Here is a 16,830-nt window from a genome sequence, read left to right on the forward strand (position 1 = left end):
GCTGGATGTAAAGTGCATCATGTTTTTCAGCCATTCACACTCGGAATATTGGTGTGGGTGATATGCAGACACTTATGATGATTTGTTCAATTGACAAATAATCCTTTTTTCCTATCTTTTGGTATTACATATTACCTTCTGTAAGGTGAGAAAAAGGGTAAATTGAATATGACCAGTTACAGTTTTCGATATTTAATAAATACTTGGGTAATGCTTCATTATGAATTTAACCTATTTTCACTTATCAATTATTATAATTTTTTTCTTCTTTCTCCCCGTTTTTCAGAGCAAATCGAAAAAGAAATAAAGGAGCAAGCCAAGAAGGTATTACTCACTTCTAAAAAACCTCTCAAGAAAATTTCAACATCTCCAAGCCAGAAGAAAAAAAATGGAAACCTCAGGTCTCAGAAAGTTGAAACTCGCTCAAAGACTCTTCATAGAAATACTTTGTCAGTTGCAAAGAAGAAAAACCTTGCAATAATGAAGAAACAATCAAAACCTCTAGGTTCAAAAAACAAAGGCATGGTGAGGACCTTGTCTTTAAGAACAAAAGTAATATCCAAGGCCAAGAAAGCAGGAAAAAAACCAGCAAAATCTGGTTTGAGGCAACGCACTGCAAGCCTGGACGATATTGTCTCAGATGCATGTAAACTTGAACAGAACAAGAGCACTTCAAAACCGTTCAAACCTCTTCTAACATGGCATGAAACTTTCCTTAAGTCAGTTGCAGAAACGGTCAAAGGTGGCCGTCGATCAACATCAAGAATGAGTGAAAGTGCTGACTCAGTGGGTGCTAAGCAAGTGCATGGCTCCTCCGAATTCAGAGTTGAAAAGCAAATTAATGAGAAAACAATTGAAAAGACCTCAAAAATATTTAGCAAAGCAAAGACACCTGTCGGAGAAGAAGAAAAAGCAGTTTCAACTGAAAATAAAGAAAAACTTAAATCTTCAGCTCAGGAGGCAAAAAAGGCAAAAAATATATCAAAGGTCAAAGAAACATCTCAAGACAGCAACGACAGGTCCCAGTTGTTGGTTCCAGACATGAAGAAGGTATCTGAAGCATCCAAGAGTAAAACAAAATCCAAAGTTGAGGAAAAAGTTTCCAAGACTGAAATAATTTTAAATGAACCTAGAAAAATAGGAACAAGAAGATCCGCTGACTCTCATACAAAGGGTTTGAAGAACTGTCATATCACTTCAAAAAGTGTTAATTTGTCTGTTCAATCAGACAAAAAGAAACCAGTCATGAATAATCCCCCTACAAAGTCCAATGATGCAGCTGAAAAATCAAAATTTGTAACAAGAACACAAAAAATCAAAGATTTAAAAGCAGAAGTTGCACTGAAGCCCAATGAAGCTTTGAAGCCTGTCACAAGAAATCATCCTTTGATAATAAGTGCTACAACCAGAGCCACCCGTCTTTCTAATTCTGCCACCAAATTAGATGATATACATGCAGGAAGTGTCAACCCAGTCAAATCAAAAAAATCAACTGACGAAATTGTTAAAAAGAGAGAGCTTCGAAACTCAGTGGATTCAGATGGACCTATGAAATGTAAAGTTGTTGCAGATAAGACCCATTGTTCTGTCAATAATCAGAAGAGTTTACCCTCCACAGAAACTTCGAAGTTGAAGGAAAATTCTGTAGCAGGCAAAAAACCTATTTCTTCAATCACTAATAAATCGAACATTTCAGCTCTGGGACAGAAATCAAGCACTTATTCCACTGTTGGAAAAAAACCAATTTCTAAAATCTTGGAAGCGTTAGAATCGTCTGAAGATCCTCCTGTGAGAAAAAGCAAAGAGGAAAACGAAGAGTCTGAAAGCTCTGAAAAGCCTTTTTTTAGAGATCCAAATAATCCAGCAAATGAAAATACATTTCAAAGGCCAGTCAAAGCACCCAACAAGTTAATAAGAAAAAAAGTTTTGAAGTCAAAAGTCTGTCTCAAGAACAAGAGTTTAAAAAAAAAGTTGTTAGAAAATGGAATAGCTTCGGCAAAAAATGAAGCAAATGTCCTGCATGGAATAACTTCTGAGCCTATTGCTGTAGTAAAATCTTCTCGTAAAAATTCAAAAAAGAAAGGAACTCCGAAAAAGCGTCTTTCGGGAATCCCGAATGCAGCCTTGAATCAAGACACGCCAAAAAGTGTTGAAATCTGCACTTTAAAATCGTATGATGATCTGTTCAATGAAATGGCGGCAAATTTTAGTTCCTGTCTACCAGAAAATCCTATTCCATCTCTTCCTAATGATAAATTTCCTGTAGATGTAGATGTTGATTTAGATGAAAATGTCAAAGGATTTGAAGGGAAGAAGTTATTTTCATTTGATCCCATTCTTGATTATAAATTGCTTGCCTCAAATATAAACAAAGAGAATGAATCTAAAATCTCTGTTGTAACGGAATCTAATGTTTTGCCACAAAATTCTGACAAAGATTTTTTACATCTGTCCATCTCGAGTATGAAAGACAAAGATTGCAAAAAGAAGATTGGCATTAGCTGTTCATCGGGCTGTGATATTTTAGAAATAAATGCCAATCAGACCAATGCTATGAAAAAAGACGATAATAGAGAAAACTTGAAGCAAGATTTGACAGAGAATAAAAAATTAAAAATCGATGTTAAAAATAGCAGAGAGAAATGTATCATTGAAAGAGGAGGTGTTCAAGATCCCGTACTGAATTTGAATGTTTTTAATCAAAATGAAAGTGACGATTGTAATGAATCAAACTCTACAAAAGATGTGAGCCTTAAAAAAGATTTCTCTGCTGCTCCAAATACTTCTACCACAGTGACTATTCTGCACAAATCAGATCTTTTAGATTCAAATGCTGTCCCAAAACTAAAATGTAATAAAAATCCAGCCCATTTGAACGATTTGAAAATTCAAAATTTGAAAAATGAAAATGAATTAAGGGATGGCACAAAAGAAAAAATTTCAACCTTTCGCTTTCAAAGTAAAACTGAAAGCAAGCTTAATGATCAAGAAAGTGCAAAAGAAAACAGTGTAATCAAATCCCAAGAAATATCGCAATCTCCCACTTTAAATATTTCTTTGAGATCAAAAAAAAGTCTTGTGAAGTCGGGTGATCATGTTTTAGAGAGCGGAAGCACAAAGAAAAGTACAAATTCTGTTTTTTGTAATAATGATATAGCTCAAAGCAAAAGCAACAATGAACCTGTGTCATCTCTAGTCCCATCAACTAAAAGAAGCACGAATATTGTTGGCAAGTTTCAAAAGCAATCTAGTTCGGATTCCCATGTGAATATGGATGAAAAGTGTGTTGAAATGAATTTAAATTTTTCTTCCGGTGATTCCTCAACAATAATCAACACAAGCACCTCTAACAAAATAGAAAAATCTGTTAATGTCTCTAAAGGGCAGCCGAACGAAAGCATCTGTGATAATAAAATGCAAAATAGTTCTACTTCTAAGATTTTTTCAAAAGAACGCAACTCGAACATTGCTGGGAAAACGCTAACTAGATCGCTGAGTAGCGCTTCCTCTCTGCTGAAGATGAACTCCGAAACAATTTCTTCTAAATCAACCTCGGAGATCATTTCAACTGAAGATAACAAGAAAACTGGTGCCAGAGTTGAAAAGCAATCTATGAATCTTAAAAGCTCTCTGTCGAAAGTTGGCGCTGGTGGCTCTGAAAATAGCTCTATCCCCACAGCCTCATTAAAAGCAAATAATACAACCGTAATTGAGAAAGGTTTAAAAACATCCGCAGATGTTTCAAAAGAACAGCTAAATCAGTGTGTTAAAGTCTGTGTTGTGGATGTACTAAAAGGAAAAGGACGAATATCACAGGCTGAACTAAAATCAGTCATTAACCAACCAATCAAAAAGCCTGGCGTCACACCAGAATATCCACCATCTGAAAATTTAGTGATAAAGAAACAAGCCTCTTCCAACAACTCAAGAACATCGGAAAAATGCTGGAAACGATTACCTGAGGCTGTCATTAGTATCCCAAAGATTGCCATGGATAAAAATGCTTGGATTGCAAAGCATACTGTAAATCCTCCAACTTGCAAGGAGAGTGAAATGAATTCTGACTGTTTGCATCTGAATGAAGCAATCAGAAATTCATCAAAACCGACCAGGAAGTCAGCAAAGGAACCTGGTTCAAAAGTATTGCTGCCTTCAGAAACCATAAACTCATCAAATTGCATGGCCAATGGAGACTCAACGGTTTTTAAACCGGAGACGGAGACAGACAAAATTTATGAATTTGACAATGAAGTTTCAATCCCCAAAGAATCTTACAAAGACTTTGTCAGAACTGTTAAGAAGTCAGATGGTAAGAAAATTTCTGACAACATGCCTCCTTCTGAAGCAGAATCTATCATCAAAAATGTAGAAGTGCCGTCTAGCCGCGCCGGATCTCATTTGATTATTCCTGTTTGTGTGCAAAAAGTTCTCTCCAAACCAACTTACAGAGAGTTAAAAAGACCCTCGCATACTTTACCAGCAAAAGAAAAAGAAAAGAAAACACGCACAGATTTCAGCTCTAAAAATCAAGTTTATTGTGACCAAGAATCAAACCATATCACGACAGAAGGAGATGGAAGTCTTAGTTCTCCTGTAGACTTTCCTGCCTCTGCAAAAGAAAAATTTAGTAGTGCCATCAATGACAAACGTGCGGAGGATAAACTAAATATAAAATCAATCATTAATACAAATCAGAAGAAGCTCATCTTAAATGTCCCAAAGTTACCGTTCAATTTAAAAAACGTTAACATGAAGTGTCCACCAAATGCAATCCACTCAGCTCAAAATAATGATAAGCCAAAAACCATTCAAAATATCAACGAGACAAGCGACATAGCAAGCTCTAGCTTCAAAATTATGACCGATAGAAATCACTTCAGTTCCCTCAAATCTTCAACCCAAAGTTCTGAGAACAGTAATCCCATTAAAAATACAGATGAGTCAACTGCAGTAAAAATCAAATCATATAAGAATGACAATCCTGAGATTATTCATCCAAATCTCAAAAACCGAAATACCAAAGGAGTCCTCTTAGCGAAAAGACCATTTCAATCAACTGTAGATGAAAGCATTCTCAACCCAGGGAGTCCAAAATCAGATGCATTGGCCAAGCCTGCTGGCGAATTATCACAAGCAATGAAGGGTGAACGTAAAGATATAACCAAATCTCAAATGAATGCTCTTGTTAGTGAGCGAACAAGAAAATTAATCATTGAGAGCGCTGTATGGAATAAAAAAAATAAAGGTAAAAGTTTTTCTGCAGAAAAACAAACTTCAGAAAAAGAATCGATCACAAATCAGGAGTTGATCTCTTCATCAAAGAAGGATAGAGCACCATCAGAATTTCACTCCAATGCTATTAAGCCGGGATCTTTGAATAGTTCAAAAAACGAATCAGTCATTCCCAAACCCCAGTCTTCCGATATTGTAAAATTTAAAACTTTAAGTTCTCTTAGTTGTATATCTTCCGGAGAACCCGAACTTCCATTTCCTGTCACTGATGAATCTCAAAGCATCAAAAGAAACGGATCTCTCTCAACGAGTTCCAGGGATTCTTTAGAAAAGTCTAAAGTTGGTCAACAAACAACAGCTGTTCAGGTAAACATTTTTTATAAACACCATATATTAATACATGCAGCAACTGTATAAGTAACGTACATTAAGTTTGTGAAAAATCATAAAATTTTGAACTAAACTTGTCCTATCATCTTTAGCTTGACTCAGTCCAAAGGTTAAATCTACTCCAGCCTAAAGCCTCAACGCCAGTATTTTTATCGGTTAACCTGTAATTGCGTATGTCTTGAACAGTTTAGGTTCAATTTTTGACTCACAAAATATCACTCAGTGGTTAAATGCTTTTTTATCGGTTAACCTGTAACTGCGTATGTCTTGAACAGTTTAGGTTCAATTTTTGACTCACAAAATATCCATGGGTTTTGGTTCAGCTACATTGTTCAGTTTTTTGCATTTGCAACTATAATGGTCTCAAGGAAAATTGTGGGTACGTCTCTCGAGGCGGATTGCTCTACTCTGGCACTTCTCTGGCTTGAATCCTGCCAAATTATGTTTCAAAAATGATCCCAATCTGCTTGTAAAAGCTGGCTCAGTAATTTTGTTTCTGTCATGTTGTTTGTGTCAATTTGTCGTGTTTTCGCAAGATTTTGTCAGTGCACTTATAATATTGAATTACTTACTGGTCAAGGAAGAATATGTGTGTTTCAAGTGACAGTGATTTAGTTCCCAAAGCCACTTAAATAAATACTCTTAAAAGCTTGAATTCTCAGTATTGCAGGAGTTTTTTGCCAGCTCCACACTCCGGCAAACCATGTCTGCATTATTGACAATTCATGCACAAGTGAGTTATTTATGTGTTATTTGATTTTTCTTGTGCCTTCCTCTGTAATGATTTGATTGAGTGGCTAAGTTGGTGGCACTCGTGAATTATAAATCAGTTTGCATATCCAATCACGCACAGCTTTTGCAGCTGTCATTCTCTTAACTCTCATTCTGTTGCTGTATACATTTTTCTTAAGTCTCGAAAACACTCTGCAGTTTCATAAATCTTATAAATGTCAGGTGCATGTATGTTTTATTTTTTCAAATCTAATCTTGTGTCATTTATTGTAAATATATTTTCAGGTGAAAATGGAGGAAGAAGCCGTAATAGAGTGTTCAAGTCAAACCAATTTAGATGATGAGGGTGAGAGCGGAGGACAAGTGTTCTACATTCCTTTACAGCAGCCATCATCGGATTCATCTGCTATTCAAGGTGTTGCAGTCAAACTTGATACAGAAGGTCCTAATAAACGTGTAATAATGCGGGCTAAACTTGTCACACAACCACCGTCAGAATTCTCTGTGCAAACTGAAGCAGTCAGGTATGATCAGTCAATATCTGCAAGACTATAGTCTCCTCTTATCTTTCTTGCTTGTGTCGTTGAAATAGCAACACTTGAGACGTTTATAACAAGAGCTAAGAAGTGGATACCTGAACGCTAGAAACCCTATGCTTAGCACATTCACCCCTAACATCCAATCCGGCACTTGGCTCAAGACCACATTTTTTATACTGATGAGCCACTATGGTTTTGTTGTATCTTAAGTTGGTAGCATGTCACAGCACAGGGACTATAGCCCTTGCTAGGAGGTAAACCCTGACTCGGGAATCATGTGACCTTTACGAATACACGTTTGTCTTCCTTACCTTTTCGTTTTCATTCTATTATTGTTTCCTTTCGTTCTTTCATTTATGATTTAGTTACATCAGGTTTCATTTCAAGTCTTTTACTTTTGTAAAGAGTTGATTGGAAATAATAATGATCTAAGGATCTAGGAAAAAGAGGTCAATCACAAAAAATCAACTACACACAGGTTATATGAGACCTGGTTGTCAAATTGAAGGGTGGAAAGAAAAAATAATGATAATATTGTAATATCATCAAAGTCAATGCATTCTTATTTCATGAGGAACGAGAATTCTTCAATATCAATTCTATTCCAACAGTTCCGTAAAATTTTGTTCATACTAGCTTTTCATAATTTGTTTATTTGATTAATTTTTTGTGATCAATTATTCCAATTTACTTTTTTTCCCTACCAGCTCTGTCATGCCTTTGCAAGCAGTTGCCCCAGAAAAACGGAAAGTAAGGCCATTAGGGGCAAGTAGTGTAGATAAAAGTGCTCCTGTGGGCACTGTATTGCCCACTTCAAGAAATGTGGTCACTGATGAGAATGTTGAAGGTGTTGACCAAGGAACTATGTCACTTGCTGATGGAAAAACCGATGAACATGTGATAACAAGATCAAATAAAAAACTGGAGCCCTTCTCAGTGCAAACATTGAAAACTAAATGCCCAACACCGACTAACACTTCATCAAAAAAGCCTACATCAGCTAAGAGCCATTCTTTAAAAAAAGAGGCAGAACAGAACAGCTCGGAGTCAGCATCAGCCAAAATGAAGCTCAGCGCTAAAGCAGTAAATGACACTAAAAAAAAGATGGAAAGAAAAATGAGTACATCATCTTCTTCCAGTTCCTCTTCCATTTCTTCCAAGTCTGCCAAAAGGTAAACATTTTTCATCGGCCATCATATTCTATGTATTCTACTTTCAGATTTGAACATGCTGAGGAATCTAATTCTATTTTGATCATTTGTCCCTTTACCTTCATAATCTGAGATTATGTTACTTGATTCCTTTTATATACCAGATTTTCTAATGACATGTGACTACTCTTGTATTGAACAACAATCAACATGGACTTTACACAAGATTGACCAACTTCAATCTCAGTCTGATCTTTCAAATATTTTTATGACTGATAGAAAATCAATTCCCTAGTCAGGAATACCCACAAATTTTCAATCATAAAAATCGAGGTAACTTTAAAACAGCTTATCTCATGAACGGTTTGTTGTAGAAAAATGATCTTGGTCTTAAAATTTAGAAGAAATCGTCAGCTTTTAGCTGACATAAATGTAAGTGGTTAATTTTGAAATTTTGTCCAATTGTTGCCATAGTGCTACAGCTTAAATTTTCAATCTTTTACATAATGGGTTGTGGCATTCATGATACTGAATAAAAATTTGTTTAAGTAATGTTCGTAAAAATAAAATGTCTTTCCTTTGGGTCAGATCTGTTGAGCGCCAAGTTGCGGCTCAAATTATTGTACCTAAATATTGGAAATTCAAGGCATGGCATGATTTGGCAATGGTTGATTGAAACTTCAAAATTGTATTCTGGCAATCATGCTTCTAACTTTCATGTATCAGTGTTATTCTTAGTGACCACTTAGATAAGAGAAATTTTGTGGCCCCCAAAATGCAGGAAATTTCAAAAACTGATTGAGTGGTCTCATCAAAATGGAGATAGTAGGGAATTTTCTTAACTATGACCATGTCATAATTACTTTTTTTGTCCCTTTCTCTCTGTATTTAAGTTCATTTTATAAGTAATTACCTAATTTTCTTCTAATTATGATTGATTTTAGATTGAAAGAAAAGAATGAAGTAAACTCAGCCTGTGGTGGAAAAATTTTGGAAGCACCTTGTTTCTATCCCTCTGAAGAAGAACTTCAAGATCCGTTAAAATACATCGAGAGCATAATGCCTCAAGCTGAAAAATTTGGGATTTGCAGAATTGTACCACCATCTAATTTCAAAGTAATTTTCTCTTGATTCAATTATTCTCTCCTTTACAGGCAACCAATCGGTTAAGTAAGATTGAGAAAAAATTCAAAGCAGAAGATGGGAAGCATGAAAAATGTCCAAAATAATTTTATGAGTTGAAAAAAATAAAATAAAAAAAAAAAAAAAAACACGCAGCAGACCAATCATGTATTTCTAACAATAATTACCCATCACATTCTGCAGATTGATAACAGGGCTCAATATTTGAACTAGCAAAAACAAAAATTAGGAAACAATGCATTTTGTACTTTGAACAATTGACAAGCTAAACAGTGCTCACTTGAAATAATCGAAGTAATTGATGATCATCATTTGCTGTATAAAAATCCAAAAGAAAGATAGTAGCGACACAGTTTGAAGGAAGTAAGAAAAAAAATCGAGCGAAACAATTTCAGAAACAAAAATTTTGTCAAAACGCTAAGACCTTTTGAACAATGCACAGCGCTCTAAGCCACTGTGCTACTTCAATGTTATAACAAGAGGAATGTCAGCAAGGGCCTCTCTGCAAGGACAGCTTTTTTAAATTTTTGTTCGGGTCCTCCAGGGTCCATTTACTAAAACGGCAAAATAGTGGTCCAACAGTTTTATATGTAGAAACTCTGGGCCATGTTCCAATCAAAATCTAATTGGGACAATATTTGACCTCCCCTTGTTAGTGACACTTAATGGATCGGAGGATAATGAATGTAAGGTTTAGGGGAACACATCTGATTCATGGCGGTTCAGCAAAACATTCTATGTTCAAAAATTGGGCAATTTTCAAACAGGACCAGTAATTTGGACAGAAATTTTCCCACCAAACCACAGGACATATCCGTCAAATTGAAGTATATATTAAATCCTTCTCACGTAAAAATGGCTAGAACCTGAAAGTGAATCCAATAGACCAAAAATTTGGTCAATCAAGCTGTTAGTGTATTTAAGTCGAAGGGCTCTTAATGGATTCCAACAGCTGTAAGTTAATTCTCCTCCTCTGCAGCCAAACTATACACACACATTTTATAGAATTCGAAACACCTTTGATCTCTCTCTTAATATATGGTTTACTTTTATTTCAAAGGATTGGTTTCTCCTTTGTTTTCATTTTTTGGTCTTCTTAATTTTATCATAATTGCAAAATTCTTTTGTTTCTAGCCGGATTGCAAAGTCTCTGACGATATGAGATTCACCGCTAACACACAACATATTCATCGAATGATGAATCGATGGGGTGCGTCAAGCAAGGAATTATCAGCCATTCGTAAGCAGCTTGCCGCTGAAAATATTCCTTTAAAAAGTCCACCTTGTGTGAGTATCTGCTTATTTTGTCTTGTAGTGTTGGACTTTTCTTGCGGTGAATATTTATAGGAAGCATGAATACTGAATAAATAATTAAAGGCTTCAATTTAATAGAAATTAGATTGGTAGCATCATTCGTTTTCAAATAATTTTGCATAAATGATTCAAAATGAGACCATTACATTTGCAGGTATGTGTTTTCCTCCAAGTATCAAGTATCCTTATCCTGAAAAAATATAATATTTCTGTTTGCCTCTCTCTCATAATTTCCTAATTTGGACTTCTGTGTATTTGTTTTCAGATTGGTGGTATTGAATTAGATTTGCCAGCTCTGTATCAAAAAGTACAACAGTTGGGAGGTCTAGCCACGGTCGTTCAGTGCGACTACTGGCATAAGGTAGCAGAGGCGCTAAAAATTCCAAAATCTCTCCATGATCGTTCTACTAAACTATATGATATTTACTGCAAATATTTGTTACCCTACGATAATCTGTCTGAAGGTAAGAGCTTAACTTAAATTAGTTTATCTTTGTACTTTGTTAGCTCTAAAAGGAAACAAGTAAAAAAAAAAAAAAGACTTCTTTGCATTTACTTCTTTTACATGACAGATAGTTAGAGATCCTAAAATTTTACTGTTATTCTGCGCAGATTTCACTACTATGTTTTACTAATTTTAATGTTATTTTATGTTGATTTCTACTTTATTACAGTCGTGATTTTTGCAATTAAGATGTAAAAATACCTTTTTTCAATCAATTTTTCTCCTCATCAGTTCTTTGCTCAGAGATATTTCAAAGAATGATTCTTCATTCATTTTTAACTCGAGCGAAAATTTAAAATTACCTGATGCCCCTACGACTCATTTAGGTACTACACTATGGTAATAAATAGACACTGTAGAAAGCAATAAGTGTTGTTCAGTGCTGTTGTTAAATTTTTCACCAATTATTTAAACCTAATTGATTCATCCCAGAGAACTAAATTCTCAATTCTTGCCAATTTGACTGAGTAATGCCATGATCTGATATTTAAAATTAATTTATTAGAAACACACCAATATATTATGCTTCTTACAAATATAAAATCACCCACTACAATGACTATTTACTTTTATCTGAATATGTTTCTTTCAGCAAATGCTTTTCTTTTCTAAGCTTTCAATTTTTGTAATTTCCATTATACTTTCAGATGAGAGACGAAAACTATTCATAGCTGTTGAAAAAGAATGGAAGCATCACAAGTTTGGTGAAAATGATTTCTTTGATGATCTAGATAAGTGCATACTAAAAGTAAGCAAGATACTTTTACCTATACATACACCTATATTGAAATTTTGCAAAGCCCCCAACCCTCCTGTTAACTTTTGATGAAATTGAACAAATTAAGTTCTAAGGAAATGCTATTAATTATTTTGAAAACATGTCTCTTCAATATTAATTCTGCCTCCTTCCCCGCCTCCATGATAAAGTACATCCTTATTCTGTTTCCCAGCAATTGAGTGTGTTTCATTGCTCATTAGAAGCTGAGAACAACATGGAATTAAGAAATAACGCTCCTGCAATGAAAAAAAAAAAAAAAAAAAAAAAAAAAAAAAACAACTCATAAGTAAATATCAGGACGGTCTCTGTAAATTGCTAGCAAGCCATCTGAATATACATATTATCTTACTATGTTGTATAATAGTAGTAAAAAAAAAAAAAAACAGGCGCATATAGCTTCTTTGATGAAATTCAGCACCTCTGGTAAACATACTTTTCATAAATGTAACAGGAAGAATTGCCCAATTTCAACTACTCTCTGCTAGAAACCACATAGTTTTGAATCAGATGTTAGTGTACTTCTCGCATTACATTTGTCTCCAAAGCTAAAATGAATCTAATTTTTTCATCATTTACCAGGGTCAGACAATGGCGCTAAGTCAGTTTTACAGGATCGCAAAAAATTTGATGGCTTTGTATTTTGGCGGAGCTAGTGTGGAAAACGAGTCTGGGCCTGATCCCAAGGATGTTGAAAAGGCATACTGGGAACTTGTCTCCGCAGGCAAATCTCATGTTAATGTTTACGCTGCCTCCATTGATTCAGGCCCCCAAGGCTTTGGGTTTCCAACATCATCATCCAAAAATTGTGCTTTTTCCAAACATCCATGCAATTTAAAAGTCTTGACCCACAATATTCGTTCAGTTCTACGGTCATTAGGACCCATCACTGGTAAGATATCTTTTTTTTTTTTTGCTTAATCAAATAATTTTTTTAAAATTTTGACCCTTGTAGAAATCTTACAAGTTGGCAATTTTCATAAGATTATTTGGAAAACAGGAATGTCTCTGAACTCAGATGTTGTGAGATGCACAGTCTTTTCAGCACATCGGAAGTAAGTGATCATGAGTTAGAGCAGCTATGAACCTTATACCGTGAAATAACGAAGAGGAAACTACAATTCTTATGAACAAATAAATTATAGTGATATATTTCTGTGATAGGACAGAGTGTGTCTGAAACATTGTAATTGAAACACTCTGACTTGCAAAGTAAGCATGATCAATACTGCAATGTTGTATTAATAAAATTTGCCATATTATATTATTTTAAACGGAATTCAATCATCCTCAAGTCTCTTACATCAGATAAGTGCTGCATCTATCACTTATCTGATTTTCCATCATTTTCATTCATTTTCTATCGAAGTTTCTTTAGGAGTTTGCTGCATGTTCGTCCTGTAAAATGACAAAATACCATTGACATGTCTATTGTATTTTTCTTCACAGATTTAACAATACCCACTTTACATGTAGGAATGTTATTCTCAACACTTTGCTGGTTTAGAGATCCACATGGACTACCCTGGATTGAATACCTTCACACTGGTGCTAGTAAAATTTGGTAAGTTTTTAGAGTTCTTATTAATTGTTCCTTCATAGTTGAAACAGATTCTGAGGCACAACCTGAAGTCAAAAAGTCTCTTTTTCTTTCATACTTTGTGATTTAACCAGAAAGATGTAGTCGCACAGACTCTTTAAACCGAACACCATTCAGGCCAGAAGCTAATATCTTTTGGTCACATGAAAGGTCCATAAAAGCCAGATCTTAACAAGACAGAAACTCAAATCTCTACTACTTATCACTGATCTTTCAGCTGATTACCCTGTCTGGTCCTTTTTAAGGCTTATTTTCTTTTAATCAGCTATTGAATGTCTTTTTTCATAATTTGATCTCTAAAAATGAAACTTTTACCAAAGTTTAGCGAAAGTCAGCTTCTTTTTTTAAATAAAATCGGAAGAAATTTAGCTCAAAGGTCAGGGAAAGTAAGGGAATTAAAAAATGTTGGAGTCAGGGAATTTGAAGATGAAGAAATTATGACAACTCTTGATTTTGATAAGGCATCCATTTGATTTTGGCTGGAACAATGTTATTATATTGACACTATAAATTTTACAGGTACGGAATTCCAGCGGAAAGTAACTCAAACTTCAGGAGAACATTATCTCGACTTTTACCAAGTAACAAACGAAGTGATCAACCCGTTTGGTTACCATCAGATTCCATAATGATTCCACCCAATATTCTTCTTGAAAACGGTGTCTCCGTTTGTCGCACTGTTCAGCAACCAGGACAGTTTGTCGTAGTTTTTCCAAGATCGTTCACCTCAAGCATTTCTACTGGATACCTGCTATCAGAGTCTGTGTTCTTTGCCTTACCATCTTGGTTGAATTTTGCCTCTGAAGTATTTGAGGTAAGTTTTGATGTTTCAATAGAAATAACTGGAATTTTTTCTGAATCCAACCTTAAATATCTTTTCAATATTATTTTCATTAAACGTCATTTCCCCTCACTAATTTTTATCCAAAGAAACACCTAATTTCTATGCACTATTCCAAATCATTTGATTTTTTTTCTCTCAGGACTCTTCTGTTAAGTCAATTGTTCCCGTTGTTTTTTTTTAAATATAAAAAAAAAATATTTAATTTTTGAAACAAAGCAGCGAGAACAACAAGTGCAAGAGACTCAAAATTATTCACCTCTAATCTCAGGAATTTTTGCAAAGCCTGCGCTGAATGATTTTTTTCCTTTCTCTACAATACAATGTTGATGCTCTATAATTTTTTACAAAAAAATATTTCATATTGCAACTGCTCTCCGTTCAAGTTTTTATTCATATTTTCAAAGGATTCTAATAATTTTCTTCGTGTTTTAGGATTTGAAAAGAAGTTGTGAACCAAGTGTATTCTCATTTGAACGTTTGCTCCACTGTATTGTCACTGATACCAGATCTTCTGTCGATCTATTAATTCAGGTTGGTAATTTATCAATCCTACTATCACTTTCTACATCCCAACAAGTGCTTTAATGTGATACGGTTTGCAGTAATTAAAATTTAGAAGTCTAGTGGTCAACAAAGAAAGAATATAATGATTTTCTCTTAAAATGCCATTAAAAAAATATCTTCCAATATCTTCCATAATAATCACATTTTCATCTCTCATCCTAATTTTTTCTTTACTTTAAAAATTCACACTTCTCTCAGTTCACTTTAGAATTGAAGACTTGTTCTTCACCACATCCATGGTGTGACACACATCCCATCAAGAACTTTTATGAGCAATATCTTTCAGGTAAGGTTTTTACCGCTAACATTAGATTACCAAGTAATGGTGCCTTTTAAGAATGGTGATTTTAAATAAGCTTGTCAGACTACTATTTTCTTTGTAGAAAAGAAAGAAAAAATAATCCGAGTATTACTTTCCTCTCCCCCCCCCCCCCTGAAAGTACAAAAAAGTGAGGGAAAGAATTATTTAAAATTGTATTTTTTCATGTTTCAGGTGTCACCTCTTGTAAATGAAATGCGTGACCGTGAAGTTGCACTGCGGGCGCAATTGGATTGTCTTGGCCTACATACAAGTGATAGATTGAAATTTTCAGGAACAACAGAAGATACCTATGAATGTGAAATTTGTTGCTCAAATTTGTTCATTTCTCATGTAAGTCTGCCAATATCATCAGATCATTTTGTATAGTCTCAAATTTTAGCTTTAATCATCATAATAAAAAAATCAAAGTAAACTCATTAACAGCCATCATCTGTAAAATTACACGTCTACTGCCAACAATAACATTCTCTCCTTTAATAAAAGCAATACAAATTCTTAAATGGCTTAAACCTTGAACTTTCTTGATCTATTTTCAGTGTTTTTTCTCACCCTTTAACATAAGAGTTAAAAAGAGGGAGTAAGAGTTGATTTCATAATGTATTCACAAATTGGTTTTACAATTCCTCCATCAAGTGAAATTTTAAAAAGCATCCGGTTTTTAAGAAAGAGACTTTAATGTCTAGATAAAAAAAATCAGAGGGTGAGAGAAGTTATTCAATAATCCTTTTTTCTCTACTCCTTTTTAAAAGAATATAAAAGCGTAACGTCCGCAACATCACATTTGCCGGAGATTTTATTAATAAACCGCAGATACTGGAGACTGCCAAAAGTCTTTCAAAATTGAGGGTGATCTGGTGGCACCGCAGAAAGGTTTGAAATTCAGGTTCAGTTTGGGAACCTTTTGCAAGGTTTGGTCCAGATCCAAAATTTAAGAGTTGCACAGCTCTTATCAAGTTACGTCTGCATGAATGCATGAGCCATAACTTGGCTTATGCCATGCATAAAATTCAGGGCTTGAATTTTGTGCAAAAATTATTTTTCTCCCACTAATGAAGCTTGCTGTTGTTGATGGCCTTCAAAATTTCGACATGTGTAATGGTGAAAAATGTTCACCTGTTATCAGATATTTGCGTTGTTATACTAAAGATTTCTCAAATGAAACTCCTAATACATCCAATATTTTCCTGCATTGTAACTACGTAATCAAAACTTAAATATTTTGTTGCTTTACTTTACTTTATATTATGAGTGTTATTTTTTATTCCAATTTTCTTATGTGCAACATCCCACATGATTGAATTTCATTTTTTGATTGCCAGGTTTTCAACACTCAAAATGAAGAAGTCTACTGTTTGAGTCATGCTGCAGAGCTTTTGTTAAAAAAGAAACAGTTGCTGAAGCATCTCAAATTGTTTTACAGGCATTCTGAGGTAAACCTCTTCTCTATTTTTCTTTAGAATAAAATGCCACATCTAATTTAATTTTTGATTTTTCTGCATTTAGCCTGTTATTGGTATTAAACCTTAATTTTTAAACTATAAACACATGTTCTTCAAACTCACAAATTTGTAAGAGTCCACGTCAAATAATGTATGCACTTTTAGATTGCGACAGAAGATCCGCCATCTTGATTCTTGCATTTATTTTCAATTATTATCTGACGTCACGCGATCTTCTGTCACAGTCTAAAAGTGGCTGAACTTTTTAGGGACTCAAGTT

At 34.5% G+C, this 16,830-nt stretch overlaps 1 protein-coding gene across 1 annotated transcript in view; it reads left to right on the top strand.

The window, feature by feature from the left end:
- Positions 1 to 16,830, top strand: part of LOC109029950 (uncharacterized) — a 32,063-nt gene that overhangs the window by 10,031 nt on the left and 5,202 nt on the right. Inside the window, exons 9-21 of the mRNA XM_019040674.2 lie at positions 287 to 5,598; positions 6,640 to 6,878; positions 7,601 to 8,065; positions 8,989 to 9,160; positions 10,322 to 10,474; positions 10,767 to 10,965; positions 11,654 to 11,754; positions 12,364 to 12,673; positions 13,231 to 13,345; positions 13,901 to 14,195; positions 14,658 to 14,756; positions 15,283 to 15,441; positions 16,431 to 16,541. Coding sequence (XP_018896219.2) covers positions 287 to 5,598; positions 6,640 to 6,878; positions 7,601 to 8,065; positions 8,989 to 9,160; positions 10,322 to 10,474; positions 10,767 to 10,965; positions 11,654 to 11,754; positions 12,364 to 12,673; positions 13,231 to 13,345; positions 13,901 to 14,195; positions 14,658 to 14,756; positions 15,283 to 15,441; positions 16,431 to 16,541 — 7,730 coding nt within the window. The remainder of the gene's footprint in view (positions 1 to 286; positions 5,599 to 6,639; positions 6,879 to 7,600; positions 8,066 to 8,988; positions 9,161 to 10,321; positions 10,475 to 10,766; positions 10,966 to 11,653; positions 11,755 to 12,363; positions 12,674 to 13,230; positions 13,346 to 13,900; positions 14,196 to 14,657; positions 14,757 to 15,282; positions 15,442 to 16,430; positions 16,542 to 16,830) is intronic.

This window comes from Bemisia tabaci, chromosome 3 (genome assembly GCF_918797505.1).
Source record: "Bemisia tabaci chromosome 3, PGI_BMITA_v3".
In the NCBI taxonomy this organism is placed as follows: domain Eukaryota; kingdom Metazoa; phylum Arthropoda; class Insecta; order Hemiptera; family Aleyrodidae; genus Bemisia; species Bemisia tabaci.